The following is a 22,232-nucleotide window of genomic DNA, read 5'->3' as shown; positions in this document are numbered from 1 at the left end:
TGCCATCAGAACTGGTTAGTTGATGGATCTTAAAACGCAGTCACTGAATACTTGTATTTCTTCCAGGGTTTTACAAGGACTGGTATTGGGCGCAATACTATTCAATATTTTCATCCATGTTTTCAGAGTATAACTAAAATAATCCATTTGCAGATGGCATAATGGCAAATGATGATGAAGATATGGCAATCCTATAGAGCAAGAGTTTCAAACGTATGCCTCGTGAGCCAGATCCAGTTCACAGAGGTGGGTAGAAGCTCAATAAGTTTAATTTATCAAAAGGAAAATTGAGAGGTGACACGATTACAGTGTGTAGGTACCAGGGGAGGGGCAAAAAGAGTACTAAAGGGTGTTTTAATCTAGTGAAGATAGGTATAACAAGAAAAATCAGCTGAAAGATGGAGCCAAACAAATTCAATTTGGAAATAAGATACACATTTGTAACAGTGTAGGTGATTGGAACAAGCTACCAATGAAAGTGATGGATTATCCATTCCCTGATGACGTTTTCAGATTGAATCTAGATGCCCATCTGGAAAATATGCTTTTGCTAAACACAAGTTAGAGGATAATACATTTCATGAGTTGAGGTGTGACGGAAAGACAAGAGATGAGATGTAGTTAACAAAAATTTAGAAGTTAAGAATGAATTTCTGAACTGAATCATTGAATACACTTGCTTTCCTGTGTAGAGCAGGCCATTAGAAAAGGGAAAGTGACAGAGAAACTGGTGAGAAGGGGGGCCACTAGAGGGATGGGAATGGAGGTGACCAAGGCAAAAGAGGTAAAAAGCACCAAGATTAGTGTCAGCCTGTGTTAGGGTGAAATTACACATTACAATTAGACCATGTTAAAAGTACATTAGAAAGGGTATTAAGCCTTAATGTGTGACTGATCACTAGCACATGTTAACCTTAACACAGACTAGCATCCCTTACGATTAGCACCTGCTATAACTCTAACATGAATTTCATCCCCGGTATCAGAGAAAATGAAGCTGAAGGAGATGAAAGGAAACCAGGAAATAGACAGAGTGAAAGATGAAAAGGTCATATATATTGGTGATTATTTCCAAGATGCTATAGACACAGCTTAAGGAGACAGTAGTGATATTTGATAAGAGCACCTTGCACCAAAGAGAGAGACTTACGCAGATGCTGACTGTGATGGTTTCATTGCTGCTGCCCCACATTCCCCTGAGCTGTGGGGCAGCTTGGGTGAGGATGGAAGAGAGGAATCTGTGAGTTCTTCTATGTCAGAATGTGAGGAAGGAGGCTTGGTGGACTTTTTCTTCCCAAAGGCCTGTTTGAATGAGCTTCTTAGCTGGAAAAGAATAGAGATAGAAAGAAATTATCTTTCTTTTCTCAGTCTGCTTGTGCAGCTTATGCCTTCAAGAGTTAGTTTGCAGATGCCATCCTAGCCACTGCCTGAGGTCAGTATATAAAAGCAGGGTATTAACATATGCAACACGGTATCTTTAAAAACATGATACAGTGTTCCTTAAGTAATTCAGCGCAGCGCATACTGAATACTATGGAAAAATTGCAGGATCAAGTGGTATGCCAATGGAGGTGCTCATTTAAAACCATAAAGGCCCTGTGGAATCCCATTCTTATGGCATTCCCTTCAAGGTAGCTGGTTTTAAATAACCACTTTGTATCTAGATACAGATATGGGTACAAAAAATACAAAACAACATCCAATTAATAGTGTTTGTAAATTTATTTTTGTATTACGAGTTTGAATGGCAGAACTATTCAAACACATAATTCACTACAGTTTGGATCCAAAGCAAAAGAATTCAAGCTGTGATATGAGGCTTGTCCTTTACTGTACTGTTGAGAAGAATGTTAGCTTGCAAGTCATGTATTTTTACTGCAATTTTGTTGAGAGTAGTAAGTTCTTCATATGAACAAGCATTGCCGTTTTCCTCTAGAAGCTCTTATCCATTATTGAAAAGGGACAGATAGCCAAAGAGCCATTTATTTCAAGAGCCAACATAACAGCAGTTTTGTTTGCTATGAATTTTCACAATGTAATTAGCCCATTTGTTCTTAACTTAGTCTACACACAGAAGTTGCTGATAGAAAAAATGTGCTTTTCCCCAGAAACTTACTCTGGGTAAACTTATATAAAACTTGATGACAACCCAATTCCTTTACAAAGCCCCAGGGCACTTAAGCTCTTTCCTTCAAGGGTATAATTGGGGAGTGGGGAGTGTGACCACCAAACGAGGTAATGTTATTTCAGTTCTTTCCAACTCATGATTTCTACCAAGAAAAATGGATTTTGGCTACACTCCCCCCTTTCTATATTTTGAATTTTGAGATTAAAATGAATAGAGACAAACTGAGAAGACATACAGGATAATCTGGTTTTAGAAAGTACAAAAGCCTACTGCCAAAATGAATAGCAATCATGCCAAGATAGGGTTCTTTATAGATGCATGCCAAATTTTCCATGGTTTATATTCACCTCACTTCCTCTAGAGTTCACCTTGCAGAAACATGAAAGAGTATGGAATTACAAATCAAGGGAATGAAGGCTGATCAGTATTTTTAAATATTACCTGCATAAACATTTTTTAAAACAACAAAAACATATTCTCTTTTTATTGACAGAAAACATTATATTAAAACTTGAACACTGTGTGATCTTTGCAATAGTCTGCTTGATAAATAAAGTTTAAGCATTGTATCTATTTTATAGTAGGAACTACACATAAATTCCTACTTCTTTCATGGTTATGTAGTATTTATGAGTCAATCCATCTTACTAAAGAAAACTCAAATAGGGCTTTATCAAGGCCCAGCTATTTGGTTGTTTCCCCAAACAATTACATTTAGTTTTTTTTTAAATGATCTTGATTGATGTAAGCAAGCCTCATTAATAATCAACAATTTTTTGGTTTGCCAGTAATATTACAATGAGACTAAAAGAGAATTGTTTCATATCTGTCTGGCCCCAAAAGAATATTGTAGATGAAATGGGCCATTATGCTATTCAGGCACTAGAAAAATGCATAATAGCTAGGGGATAGGTTCAAACCTGCTGAGAACTTACCCAGTTTTTCTTTTTCTTTTTCTTGGAGTCAGCATCATTACCACTGCCAATGCTTGAATGGCTTGTAGCACTGTTGATGCTGGAAACACTTTCTGAGGAATGCTGTCGTCTTATACGCAAATCTAAGAAAAGAAAATATGGTGTAAGCTATCTGTCCATATGGACTTTATTCCAAATCATAACTACACATATATCTATGCAGTACCTTCCAGCCCTAGAGGAGTACAAATACACATAGCATATGCAAAAGACATTGATCTTTTTTCTGGCCTGAATTCAAGATATTTAAGCATGTGAATAGTCTGGGGAAGTCAATGGGCTAATGGCTTGCATACAGTCTGGCACATACTTAAGCACTGTTTGATACTATTGAACAGGGGCTTGCAACTGAGGCACAAATCCTGCACAGTAATCAATATATACATCCCTTTATATCCAAGTGAGTCATTGTCCAGGATCAGGGTTAAATTATGTTGCAGTTCAGTTAGTTGAATTAATGTCATAATAAAGACTTTGTAAAGTTTGCATTGGTGATGATGGTTCCTCTTCCCTCTTCCATCCCATAAGAGGTTTGTACACTGTTTGATGCTTTGTGGAACTAACCGTTGAAGTTGGATGCAATTCACTGACATGTATTCCTGGATACAGGCAGTCAGTAGTTTATTAACAAGAGTAAAAAAATAGAAGGTAAAATGTGTTGGGAATGGTCAGTCAAGCTTTTTGGTTTCATTTTTTTAAGCATCTAATAGCTCCAGTGCATACTAATCACCAGAAAATATGTTCTTTGCATATACCCCAAAATATCAATACAAGCTGTTTAAAGGTATGATACAGTTATATTACTTTCTTGACTGAAGTTACAATGTGCTGAAGAGATTTACAAAAATAATGTTAGGAAAAGTTGCTTTTCTGAAATGATAATTAAAAAAAATAATCACTAACTTTACAAAAAATCACCTTTCTTATCATTCTTCTCAACAGGAATGGTACTTCACTTTTGCATAACATGATTTGTCATGTGAGTTTTGTCTAAATGGACAAGGAAAACCAGACTCAACTTCTGAGATTTAAACTGCCTGCTTCACTGGATTGAGCTTCAACACAATATCAGAGCTGCTGTTTGGTCTGGTGCTTACATTTTAAGTGCACCAATTTTCAGCACTCAGATTTACTATGCTTTTCTTATTTCTTCCTTTTGAACATATTTTGCCCCTTTTCTCTGAACATTTGACTACTGCTTTGACATGCTTCTTCCAGAGCAGTGTTTCTCAACCTATGGGTTGCTACCCAAAAGTGGGTCGCAAGAATATTTCAAAAGTTTGCGAGCAAGTGCCAGAAAAATATACAAAAGTGTTGTTTTCCCCTTGCAAGTTGGCAGCATTCCTGCCTACAAGGGGATGCTTGGGGCATGACCAGCACGCAGTCAGGGAGGGCCGTGGGAGCAGCCCAACAGCTGGATTAAGGTATGTGTATGGGGAGCGGGGGGTGGCAGGTGAGGTCAGGTCTTGGGGACTGTCAGGCTTGGGGGAGCGGTGTATGCATGTGTGTGTGTGCGCGTGCATGCATGCATGGAGTGGATAGGTGTATGGGGGGGCAGGTGCCTGCCAGCACCGGGGGAAGGTGGCTGGGTGGCCAGGCACCAAGGTTGCGGCAGGGCAGGTTGGGCAGGACACTGTGGGTCAGGTACTGGAAGGGCCAGCTGGGTATGGGTTGGAACAAGCCAATCTTTGTAAATAGGTGTTGGTACAAAAACAGTTGAGAACCACTGTTCTAGAGAGTTATATAGAAAGGGTTAATCTTGAGGGGACTGACTCCTGACTATACAATTCTGAGAAATAAGGACTCCGGGAATACTGTGGTACACAGGCAATGCATGCAAATTCCCCAGCTGTGGAAATACCACAAATATGAGTAATGCTCACTATTCAATTCTCTCATCCTTGCCACAGACATTTTTTCAAAGAAATACCAGCAGCCTAGTGGCTTTGCTCTTCTCTGGGGAACAAATTAGCACTTATTTTGACAATGACAAAACCATACCTTTGTGGGTATGATCAGGGCCATTCAAAGCTCCTTGAATAGCAGCCTGAGCAGCAGAATTCTGGGCTTTCAGCATTTCAATAGTTTCCCTTAGTTCTATGAGCTCAGATTCCTGTGGGAACAGCAAAGAGGATTTCAAAATACATAACTACGGAAAATGCTTGTCTAACCCAAAAAAGGAGAAGACAATAGCGATTAAATTGAATTTAATGAATTAAACGGAGACAAAGTGGAGTTATATAGGTGATACTGAGCATGCCTACATGTGCATTAATGTGTTTTTGCTACTGCATGTTAAGTTTAGTACCTCTAATATGAGGTACTACATAAATGTAGATTAGGCTGTCCTAGTGCACAGTACCAAAAGTGCACACCTTTTTAGTGACAGTTAATGCGTAGTAGCCTATTTCTACTGCCCATTAGCGTATTAGCAGTTTTTGATGTGACACTTTACTGTGCAGTAGAATAGGCTAGTGCACATTAAAGCACACATGTAGATGCGCCCAGTGAGCGCAACATTAAGTTCCAAGTAGATTACAGAGTTCAGTGGTTCTCAACGTTTTTAGACTCAAGGCACCCCTCAGAAAATCCAAACACTTAGCCTACATGTGTGTTTTGACTATAAATAATACAGTAATTTTCCATTGCAAAGAATTTAGAAAGACCACAACTGGTCAGAATGTTTTTGACACTGTGGATTCCTGTTTAAAATCTCTCGCTTTATCCTGTGAATCATGTGTACATGTTTGTACACCTAACAGTGCTAATATTGTGCGCTGCCCCACAGCAAACTTAAAACTATTGCTTGCCACCCCAAGTGCAGGTGCACCATGGTTAAGAATAACTTGTATAAATTCTCTGCAGAAATATATCCAGGGAACTTATTCTAATTTGTATTTATTAATTTTAAAGGCTAAGGATGTTTATGACTAAGGAGCTCTATAAAAACATTTATATATATGTATATGTATGTATGCATGCATATATTTTCATACATACACATGCACACACACACACACACACACATACATATATATATATATATATATATACACACACACACACATGTGCGTGTGTGTATGTGTGCAGAAAACCAAAAAGAGTATCAAGTATTTTTCTATATCCTCTAGCTTCATAGGTGATTATTTAATGGATGAATCCCACCCTGAACTGGCATATCACTTCAGAAAAATCCAAATGGCAAATACACCATTCAGGCTCAGCTATAATAATCATGTAATTTACAGAGTCATATGGTTGCTCTTCCATGCAATAAGCTCTACATTGGAATGCACAGTCAATTTTAATTAAAACTAGTTTTATTACTGCTGCATTAGGAGCCAGTCCTTCCAGCTTTCATTTTATATAATGAGGATTAAAGCTGCTAAAGGAATTTAACCTCAGCAGTAGGGGAAAGAGGAGAAGGCAGAAAACATGCTCTCAAATCTCTAGGAAAACAGGCTTATTTATGAGCTGATTGGTTTTAGTATAACTATTTTAATCTCTTTTGGAGAGGGAGACCTCTCAGGACCTCTCACTGGACTTTACAAAGGACTTAGAAGTTTTGGTTTAATCAAAAACTGCTGCTGAAAATAATTTTGTTTAATATGAAGAAATCAAAATGCTTTCCACCCTTTTCTGCTATCTTAATCCACAGCAAGCTGCCCTTATCTCATTTGATCTCAAAGGGCCAGGCTATGACTTGCTCAAAGTCACTCATTCACAACCTGGCCCAATGATCACTATACTGTTCCACATGACTAAGGATGGTCCAATTTGGTCATAGGAACACAATCTGGCAAGGTGTTGAGCACCTGTTTCCAGTCCAGAAAAGTATTTTTAAGCATGTTCTTGCCCTTAAATATGTTGGTGACCTACTGTAGTCAGTGGGAATACTCATATACTTTAAAGTTAAGCACATACTTTTCTGGAAGGGGCCTGTTTGCTTAGAACTTTACAGAACTGAACCCAAAGGCTAGGGACAGACATTCACAAAGCCTGAGCCTGAATTGATTCAATATTTGCAGGTTAGTCTAACCTGCCTAGGTTAATCAGTTTGCAATAGCACAGACATTCCCTCTGGACTGAAGAAATGCCAGCACATGCCTGCACTGGCTCAGGCTAGAAGCCAGGGGGTGCTAGAGCAGCCCTCCATGGTGCTGAGCTTAGGCAGGGGTGGGGGGCCCTTCCCATCCATGGTGCTGAGCTTAGGCAGGGGTGGGAGGTGGCCTGGACCCAGCACGATGCTCCGATTAGGGAGGCGTGTAAACCCCGACCCTGCCTGCACCATCCCAGGCTTTTCCCCACTTGATGCTCAAGGGGTGGGAGTGTTGCCATGCCTCAGCCCTTGGGCTAGCACTCTGAGGCAAAGTGTGGGGAGTAGGGTGCATGCATCTGTTGATGATACTGAAGTTTTCAATCTTCATCTCCCTGATTCTTCATATTTCTTCTCCTGCAAACCTGACAGGGGAGGGAGCCAGCAGGGCAAAATCCTCTCTCATTAGTTCAAACTCTTCTTAAACAGCTTTTTCCAAAAAAAGGAATGGAGAGACATTACCAGCTGACCTGGTGATTAGCTCCAAAAAGACCTAAGTGGACAGTATTCTGTCTGCCTGTCCCAATGAAATTGGAGACACACATACAGACACCTTCTCTCGGCATTAGCTAGCATACCACATGCTTAGGGTCCATGGGGATGGGGTCCATGCTGTGGGAGATGGGACGGAGGGAGGGACGGATCCTTTCTTGAGCAGTGAGATGGGGTGGGGGGGAGGGGGGCAAGGGGAAGCAAGGCAGATCCTGCTGTGCCTGCAGTTTCTGCTGGAACTCTGGCTAGGGAGCAGAGAGGTACGGCCAGCCCTGTCCTCTGCAGCAGAAAGCACAGCCCAGGGCTGCAAAGTATCTGGGATGCTGGGGGACTCTGGTTTAACTTAAACCAGCAAGGGGTCTGGGACAGACATTACATAAACCGGTTTGACCCAAATCAGTTAAGTCTGATACTACATTCAACTCAACCAGGTTTATCTCAAACTGGTGTCAGCCATTTTCAAAGTGGTTTATTTATGCGCACTGAATTTATGTTCTGTTACAGGTTTAAACCAGTTTCTGATCGCTTAAACTGGTTTGTGTATAGTGTCTGTTCCTAGCCAAAAGCAGCTGCCCCTCAGACCTAATATCATCCTTCTGATTATGTAGCTATTACTTTTGGACCTTTTTTCCTAGTCTAAATAATAAGGCCAAAAAACGGCTGTTTGTTAGTCAGTTATAGTCTATGTAAAAGCTCTTTCTTTTCCCTAATTTTATTATGCTGAGTACATTGTCCTATTGAAATTAAATGCTCCAAAAGGTTATGATGAGCCTTTGTTGAAGGGTCTTTCACGATGGATTAAACCAAGAGTCACAAATGTTTTAATTAAAATCTGGAAATGAAAGATTTTATCTTCAAACTATCCTGCAATATTGTGAAAGTAAACCTGATGCTACATAGTTTAATTCCTATAGAGCTTTATGAAGTTTCGATCACAATTACCATGAAAGAAAGATGCGTCTTTCTCATTGTCACAGCTCCCCTTTCTTCTTTTCAGGTTTTTTTCTTTTTTAAACATGAGCTTTAATATAATCTATTGACCATTTTCCACATTCAAGCATTTGCTTTTGTAAACATACCTTTTGTTCAGCTGTCATTGTTAAACTTTGTAGTCGGCCAGTCATATTTCCTAAGCTCTTTTCAAAAGCCGCTACTAGATGAGCCTGTGAAAAAAACAGAAGAAAACAGCTGACACGTCGCTTGGGTCTTAAATATACTTAGCAAAACCTTTGTAGAATGCAAGGCATAATTTGTTTGTTTTGTCTAGTTGTACAGTATCTGGAATCTCTAGCATGTACGCTACTTCATCTTCTTGCTTTTCTCTATCTCCTATTCCACAACACTTCCATGTTTTCTAGGCTCAGCTTCATATTCTCCAATAGTTTAGTAATCAGCCTTCAAGCCACTTCATCCCTGGTTAGAGTTTGTTGTCATCCTGTGCAACAGATTTTTTTCCCGATTTTTTTTTTTTGCTCCTATTGTAGAAAAAGCAGCAAAGTGATTCAAGTATTATCACTTTAAAGAAAAGTTCTAAGCCCCCAGGCCTCCCAGATACAAAACTGAAGAGGAACCCAAGGGACAAGACCGTGGAATGTGTCCAGGTACATTCATAATGACCTTTCATTATATCATGACTTTGTCTATATCTTCAGTACAGCAATAGTATTCTGAAAATGTCAGGAATCTGCAGAATCATAATATAATCTCATACCTATTTGTATTTCTTATGGGTTAAGTCTGCCTATCTACACTTGTTTGTTGGTTGCTTATTTTTTCTATAAAACACATTGAATTATCTGAAGTTTAAGCTCTAAATTTGTCAATTATGTGGCAGAAATTCAATTGATTTAGCAATGATTTAACATATTCTTTTCCAAATTTCTTATAAACTGTTCAACAAATGGTACAGTCAATCAAGATATAAAAGAAGGTTAATCCTAACAGTTATTTAAATTAGGAGTCATACAAGGAGAAGGAATTGCAGAGAAAGGGATCAATGAAGTGCAGGGTTGGTCCAAGGGTAATTGGCACCCTAGGCGAACTGTGTACCTCGGCACCCCCACCACTTCCAATATAGACAAAAATTAGGATAAGGTTGCCAGTGGTATGCTCTTATCATAAGTCTGCTTGAGAGTTGAAAAGGTAGGAATCATGATTCTGGTGATTTTTCCTCTGAGATCTTTTCAGAGGTCTTTCTCCCCTTACCGAACCAAAGGTCTTAGACTAAGGTGAAGCCGTACGCAGCCAGGGCTGTTATTTAGAATGATGTTCCTGTTATTTTGTTCTGCATATAATTTTGGTGCCCCCCCAAATTTTGACACCCTAGACAACCGGCTGGACTGGCCCCAATGAAATGATTAAATTTTTATGAGCACTAGAGTCAATTAAATATAGAAAGAGTAAGCCCATGACTCTCATTACCAAGAAGACTTTATGGAATAATTTTCTTCTAATGATTTCTAACAAAGCAGTGGACTGTTACTTACATGAATATTGTAGACAAAGTTGAGAAAAAAATTTGAGAAAAAGTTGGCAAGTTGAGAGAATCTATACAAGAAAAGACTAAATAAAGTTTCCTTTACAAGACTTGATTTTAGTTGTCATAAAAAGTACCTATAAAAACAGACTCATTTTACACAATATAAAATGTAGATATAGGAGAAAGTACTGTGAACCAAATACATAGATGCTTGGAGACAACTGAGAATACAGTACACACCACAGCTATAGAAAAACAAAGCAGTAATGACAAGAAAATATTCATTTGCTCTTTTTCATTTCAAAATTAAGTCAAAGCAAATGCAGGCATTTTCTCAACTGCTTTTTGTGAGTAAAATTACCCCTTCCATGCATACAAACACATATGCTACCTCACTGATTTTGCAGGTGCAATTTTTAATATTTGCATGAGCACAGTTACTAGATATTGAGTCTGGGTTTTCCTACTGACCCTCAAAATTTCTGGTACTGCAAGCATCGCAGTACCAAAAAGCACCTGGCGCTGCAGCGTTTCCATGTGTAAAAATGCCCAATGATGTCAGCTTAAACTGGTGCAACTTATCACAACCTTCCCTCTTTGCCACAAATTTGAGCATTTGAGGTGCAACAAAAAGGTATGACTGTTAGGAGTGTGCAAAGCGGGCAGTATTCGATTCAGATTCAGGCTAATTCGGGGGACAGTGATTCGATTCACTGATTCAGATCACTGTTCCAATTCAATTCAGCCAAATCTGAATCTGAAGATTCGATTCTGATTCAGAGAATCAGCGATTTGGCCACAGACACAGCTTTATATGTTTTGACTATGTACCTTGAGGTACTAGGCGCAGCTGGTGAACACTGATATGGTGGGGCAGATGCAACGTCCCATGGGAGTGCGGGGGGCTCTCCCACTTCCAGGTCCACGCACTTGGCAGTGGACCTGGAAGTAGACTGGAAGTACTTTCGGTCCTCTTCCAGGTCTGCCACCAAGTGCACAAGGACCCCCTCCCTCAGCGCCTCCCTGGCTCAGCAATCAGCCGTGGGGGGACCCTGGGTGCCCCCCAGACCCAGACAGAACCAGTCACTGAGCCAGGGGGTGCAGGGGTCTCCCTTGTACTCTACGGTGGACCTGGAAGTGGGCTGGAAGTACTTCTGGTCCACTTCTGGGTCGACCACTAAGTGTGCGGGGGACCCCCACCCTGTGCTGCCGTGGGACACACCATCCACCCCACCATCTCAGTATTCATGAGCCACACCTGGTACCTCAAGGTATGTAGAAAAAATATATAATGCTGTGTCTATGGCCAAATCATTGAATTGCTCTGAGTCTCTCCAAACTGAATTGGAGGCTTCTGATTTGATTCAGAGAGATTAACGGGACTCCTGAGTCCATTTGGATTCAGAGATTTGGCCGCTGAATTGGGCCGAACCTCTTCCAAATTGAATCAGTGACTGAAGCTTCGCACAGCCCTAATGACTGTCCGTTTGCTTTCATAGATTCATAGATGTTAGGGTCGGAAGGGACCTCAATAGATCATCCAGTCCGACCCCCTGCATGAGCAGGAAAGAGTGCTGGGTCTAGATGACCCCAGCTAGATACTCATCTAACCTCCTCTTGAAAACCCCCAGGGTAGGAGAGAGCACCACCTCCCTTGGGAGCCCGTTCCAGACCTTGGCCACTCGAACTGTGAAGAAGTTCTTCCTAATGTCCAATCTAAATCTGCTCTCTGCTAGCTTGTGGACATTATTTCTTGTAACCCCCGGGGGCGCCTTGGTGAATAAATACTCACAAATTCCCTTCTGTGCCCCCGTGATGAACTTATAGGCAGCCACAAGGTCGCCTCTCAACCTTCTCTTGTGGAGGCTGAAAAGGTCCAGTTTCTCTAGTCTCTCCTCGTAGGGCTTGGTCTTCAGGCCCTTAACCATACGAGTGGCCCTTCTCTGGACCTTCTCCAGGTTATCCGCATCCTTCTTGAAGTGTGGCGCCCAGAATTGCACGCAGTACTCCAACTGCGGTCTGACCAGCGCCCGATAGAGGGGAAGTATCACCTCCTTGGACCTATTCGTCATGCATCTGCTGATGCACGATAAAGTGCCATTGGCTTTTTTGATGGCTTCGTCACACTGCTGACTCATGTTCATCTTGGACTCCACTAGGACTCCAAGGTCCCTTTCCACTTCCGTGCCACCCAGCAGGTCATTTCCTAGGCTGTAGGTGTGCTGGACATTTTTCCTCCCTAGGTGCAGCACTTTGCATTTCTCCTTGTTGAACTGCATCCTGTTGTTTTCTGCCCACTTGTCCAACCTGTCCAGGTCTGCTTGCAGCTGTTCTCTGCCCTCTGGCATGTCCACATCTCCCCATAGCTTTGTGTCATCTGCAAACTTGGACAGAGTACATTTCACTCCCTCGTCCAAGTCACTGATGAAGACATTAAAGAGTATCGGTCCAAGGACCGAGCCCTGCGGGACCCCACTGCCCACACCCTTCCAGGTCGAAACCAACCCATCTACCACGACTCTCTGGGTGTGACCCTCCAGCCAATTCACCGTCCACCGGACTGTGTAGTCATCCAAGTCACAGCCTCTTAACTTGTCCACCAGTATGGGGTGGGATACCGCATCGAAGGCCTTCCTGAAGTCTAAGTATACGACATCCACTCCTCCTCCTGTGTCCAGGCATTTCGTAACCTGGTCATAAAAAGAGACTAGATTGGTCAGGCATGATCTGCCTGCCACGAACCCGTGCTGGTTTCCCCTCAGCATAATTTGTCCTGTTGGGCTCTCACAAATGTGAGCCTTGATAATTTTTTCAAAGACTTTGCCAAGGATGGAGGTGAGACTGACTGGCCTATAGTTGCCCGGGTCCTCCTTCCTCCCCTTTTTGAAAATAGGGACCACATTGGCCCTTTTCCAGTCCTCCGGGACTTGGCCCGTGCACCACGAGCTTTCAAATATTCCTGCCAGTGGCTCTGCAATGATGTCGGCCAGTGCCTTCAGCACCCTTGGATGGAGCTCATCCGGGCCTGCCGACTTAAAGGCATCCAGTTCTTCCAAGTGACTCTGCACCATCTCAGGGTCTACGCATGGAAGTCTGGCGCCTTGCTGCTGCCTCTCTACAACCCCAGTAAGAGACTTGTCGTGCCCCTCGCTTAGGAACACTGAGTCAAAGAACTCGTTGAGGAGTTCAGCCTTGTCCCCTCTGTCCGTCAGCAATTGTTTCTGCCTATTTAGCAGGGGTCCTATTCCTCCCTGGGCCTTCCTTTTACTCCCTATATATCTAAAAAACAATTTCTTGTTGTCTTTTACTTGGGTTGCCATCGTCAGCTCCATGGTAGCTTTGGCCCGTCTAACTGCCTCCCTACAAGCACGAGCAGAGGAGGTATATTCCTCTTTGGTGATCTCTTCCTGTTTCCACTTTTTATGTGCTCCCCTTTTGGCCCTCAGGCTGCCCTGGATTTCTCTGGTCAGCCAGGGAAGCCTCCTGGCTCCTTTCCCTCTTTTGCCTCGCTCGGGGATCGTCTTGCTTTGTGCCCGAAGGATCGTTTCCTTAAGGCACAGCCACCCTTCTTGGGCTCCCATCACTTCAAAACTCCTACTCTGCAGTGCGTCCTTGACTAATCGCCTGAGTTCATTGAGATCAGCTTTCCTAAAGTCTAGCACTTTCACCCTACTTGTTACCTTACCCACTCGACGTCTTATGGTGAACTGGTCTTATGGTGTTCTATTACTAGGTGATCACTGTCCCCCAGATGGCTACCGATCTGTAGGTCCCCTACCATGTCATCCCCCGTTGCCAATACCAGATCCAGTATGGCATTCCCCCTAGTGGGACCGTGTACCTCCTGTGTCAGGTGGAGGTCCTGTACACAGGTTAGAAACCTGCGTGAGCGGTGGGACTTTGCTGTCTGTGACTCCCAGCAGATGTCCGGGTAGTTTAGGTCCCCCATGACTACCGCCTCTTTAGCTTTGTGCTGCCACAACAAATTTTATAGCACCACAAATGTGATGCCTGTTTCCACCCTATATGTAACACTGGTTTAGTTCTGGGCCTCCACAACAGAACTGTTGCATTGAAGGTGATCAGTGGTGGTTTGAAATATGTTTTACTGTGGTATAAAGATTTTACAATGTCTTGTGAAAGCCTGTGTTATAAGAGTAGACTATATCATTAAAGGGTCATAAATTTAATTATTTACGGTTATAATAGTCAATCTGCTTTGAACATATGCTCAGGGATCTATATTCAACTTCATATTTTAGGCTTATGATTTCCAGTGAAAGATTTATACCATAAAGGTTAAATATTCATAAACACAAGCCTAAGTGCACATGCCATTACTCCGTAATCTCTGCAAATGAGTACACAGATATCTGTTTTACATATTTGGCATTTGCAATTGAGGCAATATTTTTAAATTTGTAACTTTAAATGTACCAAATTCTCTATATATGCACATGCACATGTATTGCAAATGTATGAGGTTTGAAATCAGTGTATATAATATTTAAAATTATCCTTGCAGTCTTGCAGATAGAATAATACTAATCCAACACTGAGATGTCAGATAAAAAGAAAAAAGAAAACTGCCTTATAGACCACCAGTTTTTAAGACTAATTTCTGCTAGAAAAGTTGGCAGTGTTTCATCAACATAATTCAGGACAATTTTTTGTTTTTTATTTTCCTGAACATAACATAGAACATAATCAGAATCAGACTAGACTATAGCATGATGGAAGAATCACATCCAAACTTCTCCCACTTTACATTGCTGATAGAAAGCTAACCAAATTCTTCATTCAGTGTTTTAAGGAAAAATTAGTGAACAGACTGATAATCAACATCTCCAGTCTTCCACAAGAATAAACACTGGCTGTTAATTTGTTGGCATGGCCATGGAAAGAGGACATGTAATTGTTTGCTTTGATTAAATATAACTTATGCCACTCTGCATGATTATACTGTTATAAAGTAGAAGTCTTTGCTAAGTAATTGGGTATATTTATATAAAGTATATCTCAGTTTCAGAGGTACAGTACCAGAGAAACTTTGACTTACTTTGTACATCCTTATGAATAATAAACAGAAGAACATGACAGGAAAATTTAAGGAACTAGACTGTCTGAAGTGGTTGAAATTATCATATTACCATCTAAAAACTTTAACAAGTGATAGCTATGTCACAGTCATGAAGTTTTACAAACTTTAGCATATGATAGAGTATATTTTATTTTTGCTGTAACATACCATAATTTTCAGCCATAGATATAATTGCATCAGATGATAATAGAGATCTTTTGACTTTTAAGAGATAAAGTGTGTTAAGGATATAAATAAGACTAGGTTTGCTTGGCATTAAGGGGAGTAAGTGCTTTAGGTACTTAAATTCCCCAACAATAAGAAGCAACTTGTATGCTGAAAGTAATTAGAGAAAGAATTGTGTATTATTAAATATTATCTCCATAGCTTATTGAAATAGATCATCCTGACATATATAGAATATTCAACTTCTAAATTCATAGTTAGACTGTGAAACTTTTCTTGACTTCAGTGAATACTCATTTATTTAGCAGTCAGTAGAACTATTCAGTAGAATAAATGGCTAAGGATTGGCAAGTCTAGCCAGACTGTTCGCTGGACATATTGTATAATAAAATACCCCCTGAAAAGGTTTTCTTTCAGGTAATAATAATAAGAAAACCTAACCAAAAAAAAAATGAAAAGAAAACCCCAAGCCTTCATTTCCTACACTACAGCAGACTTTGAATTTAAACAGTTAAACTCCAAATAATTTCTCCACTTTGTTATCCAAATAATGACTGAAATGCCTAGACCTAGGAAACTCCCCCCAGAAGACACTTCTTTTGAATATCTCATTTGAAAAGTGAGTATTCATAGATTTTTTTTTTTATCACATATGTTTGACTGAGGCCCAGAAATTGTTCAGATTATGGGAACAAGAGTTGCTCCTTGTTTCTTGCAGAATTTATACTTATTAATCTTTTGCATCTAAAAATATCTCAGTTTCTGAGAAAAATGAGTCCAGTCACAATATAAATAACATGTAATACAATCTAGAATAAAGGTAGTTTAAATGTGAGAATGCCGCATTTCTACTTACACAGGCACCCTGGAATCATAATTAAGAAACTGCATCTCCAGTCTACATGATGCAGAGAAATATTCAAAGTATTTCTAGAGCAAAATCACTGTATATCCAAATTCCATTTTTTTAACATGTTATGCAACTCATGCCATATCTAATATATGATGCTACGTTCCATTGGCACTTACAACTCCATTTGAAAGCAACTGGAGATTTGAGTGCCTAGGGCATGCAGAATGAATCCTATTCTATAAGAATATGAGGCCCCTGCTTTAACACATTTCATTTATGATATTCATGAGAAAACATGTTGGGCTTAAAGCCCACCTTGAATGTGATGACTATATACCCAAGGCTATGTTTGCTGACAGACGTTACAGTTTGAACTGTTGCGCTCAGGTTTGTAAAATAAAGGTAAATAAAATAAATTTCTTCCCACCTGACATGGCCGAATGAAAGGATGTGTGAGAAGCCAGAAGGGATCTGGCTGACTGCAAGAAGTAACTGTACATCTGTTGACCTTTTCTGCTCGCCTCCTGCTATTATCTTGTTTGGCTGTAGGATAGTGGTTCAGAGCTGGCCAAACAAGAGTGTTAGCCAAAGAATTCCCTCTGCTTTCTAGTGGCATCCTGGGTCTACTACAGTTTCGCAATTATGCACCCTTCAGCTTTATACAGTACAAAGCATTGATCAAAGTAATTCTGAAAACACAGGGGAGGACTGGCGCTCAGACTGCTGAATGGAATCTGAGCCCTTGTCAGTCAAGCAAGCAGTCTGCTGGTTGGATACATTCTGAACTAAAACAGCCCTTTCTTAATTAGTATTGAGATTTACCCATCAGCAGCACAGAAACAAGCAAGGTAAAACCCAGAATCTCAGAATAAGTGTAAATTTAAGGACTCACATACAGATGCACCCTCTGTAGATTTAATCACTCGCAAGCAAAACACTTTTGGGTTTATAAAATAAGGTAAATAGCTGAAATCCAGCAGAGTGATTGCATCCAGACAACAGAACTTGCACAATAAATAAAGCTGAAAAAGCAAACTCCCAACAAGGGTTTCTAAAACTGAAGAATGGTTTACCTTGTCACTGACAGATTTCAACAGGGGAAAAAAAACAAGTGAAACGGCTCGGCAAAACTGGACAATAAGATGATGGATGCATTCACAAAATGGACTTCAAAGTGACTAGAGTCTCCAGATCAATGCAAGTGGCTGTAGCAGACTGTACATACACATACAGCTTGCAATCTGCTACAGTGCAAACATGGGAGGCAACTTGCAAGAAAGACAATGTGAGAGACAATAGAATTATTTATGTAGGGAACTAAAAATGCTGCTTCTTTTAAAGTAAATTCTAACACTCTGGAGTCATGATTCCCTATTTGTGCTATAATTCAGACTGATTTGTAAAGCGTGCTCCTCAGACTATGGGATAAATGATATGCAACTCCTTTTTATTTGATAGTCAAAAGCACCTGTTTGCAAATTTGGAGGAAGTATCTAATGAAGGTGAAAAGCCAACACATTTTTGTCACAGTGTGATATTTAAACTACACTAATTGTTGGTTACTCCTGCCAACTTTAAAAAATGTACAATAATTTATCATACAGAATGTTAACAAAGTTTATATTCTGTGAACAGAATAAATTTCACAGACCAGAGGAAAATTAAATCATTACATGAACTATAATTTACTTGAAAGCTTAAATCCTTGTATTCTTGACATTTTTTTTACCTTGATTTTAAATAAGATTTGTCTTTTTTCATCATTTTATCATTCTGGACATACAGAAAATGTGATGCTCCTGAGTTTCATGCTCTCTTCTACTTTAATTTTAGGGGTAACTTCACATGCTGGGGGTTTGAAAAGAGGGAAAGAGTTATCTGACAGGATCTTAAGACTCCTAAACTAACAAGATTTCTTTTTAAAGCTGCTCACAGGTTTTGAATGTTAAGAGTAATCTCCACAGACAAGGATTAGAAACCACATCATTAGATTAATCAGGTGATCTTCTCCCGGTTGGTACACCTATGCATATACACAAACTCTTATATACAGGTTTATGTATATTTGTATGTAAAGACAGAGATAGAAATGTATAAATTCACTGTGTTGCTGAAGATAATATTCTTGCCATGAGATCAGAGAAACTGATGCATATTCTTGTTACATATAGGGTGCGTCTACACAAGCCTATTAACGTGCAGCAATAAGCTCTGGAGTTTATTGTTGCCATGTGCAGGTCTGCACACGCACCCATGATTGCAGCATGTTGAGCCAGGGTGGAGCAGCTCTGGCTGTTCGGGTGTCCTGGGGGTCAGCTTGCCAGTCCAAGGCTACTCCTCCTGGCAAATTTGTGCCAGCCAGCCAACACCTCCACCATCTACACGTACACTACTGTGGAGTAAATTAGCTTACTTCAGCCTAATAGGGGTGCATGTGTAGTCACCAAGATGTTTACTGTGCACTAATTAGTCAACTACACAGTAAACGTCTTGTGTAGACATACAGATGCAGACTCACACATAGGGCCTGATACCCTGCTGGTATAAAAGGAGTTGAACAGGTATGGTATACCAAACAAATACCTGGCACAAATGCATGAATCAGTTCAAGTGAAACCTTCTAACTTCCTTGCACAGAAGAAGTATGCTCGGAAAACCACTATACCCCTCCATGCAGCTGAGTGGGAGAGGGTAAGGATGTCCAGAGTCCAGGTTTTACCTTTCTGACTTAATACAGGGCAAAAATAGATGTGGTGGGGGAGAGGGACGGCAAGCAGCTGGAGCCAGCAGCACTTGGCAGTGGCAGAGCCGGTGGCACTCAGCAGCGGTGGCACATGTTGGCCGTGGTGGGGCCTATATGGCACTGACCGTGGGCCCCGCAAAGCACAGGGCCTGGGGCAGTTGCCCCGATTCGTCTCCTGCTAGGGATGACCCTGTGCCTGTGCATGGAGTTTCATATGCCACTCCTGGTGTATGCCTTGAGCCTAGGAGGTGGAGAGGAGAAAATTATTACTCTCAGTCACAAAAGCATGCTGGAAGACTGGACCAGGCGTGGAAGAAATTACTGCCAAAGTAATCACTATGGCTTCCTGAGTTGTCCTTGTTTGGGGTGGTGCTTCTCTGCAGTTAATTATCTGAGGAGGAATAGAAGCCTCTCATGCAATCAGAGATCAAATGCAACACAGTTTTACTTGTATAGTATATATTAAAAAATCATGGCCCAAGAGAGGCAGGAAAAAATCATGGTCCAAGAGAGGCTCAGCCTATAAAAAACTCAGTTGTTTAATGCAGCACCAACAAGCCCAAAACACAAGTCTCTTTCTCTGCACGTGGAATGATTCCTATACTGTTTGCTCCCTGAAGCTGTTCTTATAAGAGAACTGATATTCACAGAAATTCTGCAGTTTCTAGAACAGCAGGAAGAGCCAAGAGATGGCACAGTAAATATCCATGTGTGAAAACCACAAGAAAACAAAAACTAGTTATATTCACACCACTAGCATTTCCCCACAGCTACCACAGTGTGATATCCGAGAGCCTGCAGTGTTTTCCTTAAATTAAGGGCAATATCTGTAGGTCTATATTTTAGTCACCCCCAATATTCTCAGTATCTTTAGGTCTCAAAGAAACCCCAAGGTACTGCATAGCTTTAGTATGCTAAGAACATACTATATTATCCCATGTTACCAGGGGACCTCTCTTAAAAAATATAAAATAAAGTTCCTTCATAAATATCCCAGCTTTCAGTGAAGATGGCAACTTTTGTTATCTCCTGAATTGCCTTTAAAAATCTCACTAGAGATTCTGGTAATTCTATCTGAAATCACAGTAACCACACAATACTGTGGCTGACATTTCCTGTATTGCATTATCTTCTGATGACATGTTCAGCAATTCCTATCTCTGCTGTATGACAATTGGGAGGAACAACATGAGTTCTCTGTGAAACAGCCCGGTTTCCATTAGTTAGAGATCAGCGCTGTTATTGTGGCATATGAATTCCACACAGGTGGTTACAACATTCTCCCCTCCACTTTTGTCCGTATTTGAGCTATATTCATCTTAGAACTATCTTGAGTGCCTTGCAGACTTGTATAAAGTCTAACATACTCCTTCTCTTTGGATGTCTCCCTCCTTTTTAGGATCTGTTGTTCTAAATTGAAGCCATTGTAAAGTAACTTGAAAAGACAGAACTTTTGCTATGTCAGAAGTTATATGACTATTCTCATCTCCTCTAGGAAGGATCATGTGCCATGAAGGCTCTGACCTGTCCCGCTATTTTTGCTTCCTTGATAATTGCACTCTTCCAGCTATTGTTCTGCAGCTGTGGTGGCTGGTGTTGGTAGTGAAGGGAGTAGCAGTTCCAGACATAGTATGATGCAACCCCATTAAAGGCTTTGAAAAGCAAAGGTAAGACCTCATATTTAAACTAGTATTCAGTGGAGAGCCCACACTTTTCCTCTCACTTAAACTGATATTCAGTGTGCAGTGACCGGCATGATGCACTTATGCTGACCTGCATTGTTAAAGAAGCAGGCAGCTCCATGCTCTACCAGTTGAATCTTTCAAGTCTATGGCACCATACTTTATTTAGGGCTAAGGTTTCATGACGAAGAGAATTCTGGGGGGAAAAAATGGAGGTCATAACACCATCATTAATGATAGAAGCCAGCTCTTAGGTAGCACTTTCCACGAGTAGATTTCAGCAGTTCACAAAAGGCGATCAGCACTGTTATCCCTGTTTTAGGTTGTAAATTAGAAGATCTATTCATCAGAAGTGAGATTCTGGAACAGTATTCCAAACTGGAGTACCAGGGGCAATAAACCTACTTAGATGCAAGGTAAAGCTTAATAAATTTTTTGACACAGTTACTTGATATAGCAGAAAAATGGACTCCGGTACCATATTGCCTTTCCAGTCCTATGTCTCTATTCTACATAGAATGAAACTATGGCACAGAGATGAAATATGCTGCTAGACAACCTTACAGCCAAAAATAAATAAAAGGTACCTTTTGAGCTAGTACAATCACCACTGTTTCTGGGCCATATCCTGGCATGAATCCTACACAGAAATGGTCTAGGACAGTGGTGGAACAAGGGGGAAGCTACAAATGGTTCCTTACCTGTTTGATTTCTCTAGTAAAAAATCAGAGGCTGAGTTCACAAACATGGTTGGACTATGTTGATACTATCCCAACTTTTTTTTTTTAACTAGCCAAACAAGATGTTATAAAATTCTTGACCACAATCTCCCACTTTCCCTCACAGATGATGTAACATGCATATTATAAATACAACCACGTCATTGGATAATATTCCACACCCACACTCAACACAGCGTGACAATTCACATTTTACTGCATGACAGAAGGAAATACTGTACTTCAGTTAAAACCTTTCGCAGAAGTTGGAGGAAATGCAAAATATATTTTAAACACAATGTATGTTTCAATATTTGTTTTTCTTCTGCTTAAATAACATTTGAGAAAATGCTTATTAGAATTTTCCAGATACATTCCCTTCTTTGGCTCACTACACTAACATAATAGATTTGTAGAAAATGATATTGTTTTATTGCAGCTAATATGACTTAACTGTCTCCTTTGTTGTTTATATAATTCATGAGTCAAAAGAAAATTGCTTTTCAGTTTTTAAAAATGAGATGGGTACTGGGTTGGGGAAGTTTAATATCCATCAGAATGAGAGGATTACTATTTTGTCTCAGACAAGCAAAAGTATGCTCTGAGGACTGGATGTTTTAGATAATGTATAATAGAATATAGAATCCTGCACCATTACTATAGGTCACTGTTTCATATATGGCTCTCAACAGTACAGAAGACATTTCTTTGCCTTCTGCTCCCTGTTCACTGACCTGTATAAAATGCTTTTGGCATCCTAACTCTCAGTGAGTCAGGAGAGACTACAACTTGTGTTAGGG

At 40.5% G+C, this 22,232-nt stretch overlaps 1 protein-coding gene across 5 annotated transcripts in view; it reads right to left on the bottom strand.

The window, feature by feature from the left end:
- Window positions 1-22,232, bottom strand: part of NAV3 (neuron navigator 3) — an 878,534-nt gene that overhangs the window by 30,312 nt on the left and 825,990 nt on the right. For 4 of the 5 annotated variants that reach the window (XM_059726114.1, XM_059726111.1, XM_059726113.1 and 1 more), the window contains 5 exons: window positions 8,770-8,853; window positions 5,104-5,215; window positions 3,064-3,185; window positions 2,476-2,496; window positions 1,151-1,323 (listed from right to left, as the gene is read on the bottom strand). In XM_059726114.1, coding sequence (XP_059582097.1) covers window positions 1,151-1,323; window positions 2,476-2,496; window positions 3,064-3,185; window positions 5,104-5,215; window positions 8,770-8,853 — 512 coding nt within the window. The remainder of the gene's footprint in view (window positions 1-1,150; window positions 1,324-2,475; window positions 2,497-3,063; window positions 3,186-5,103; window positions 5,216-8,769; window positions 8,854-22,232) is intronic. The other variant, XM_059726112.1, reaches the window with a different exon arrangement.

Source organism: Alligator mississippiensis, chromosome 4 (assembly GCF_030867095.1).
Source record: "Alligator mississippiensis isolate rAllMis1 chromosome 4, rAllMis1, whole genome shotgun sequence".
Taxonomy (NCBI): domain Eukaryota; kingdom Metazoa; phylum Chordata; order Crocodylia; family Alligatoridae; genus Alligator; species Alligator mississippiensis.
Note: the sequence above shows the minus strand (reverse complement) of the source record. Positions and strands in the feature narration are given on the sequence as shown.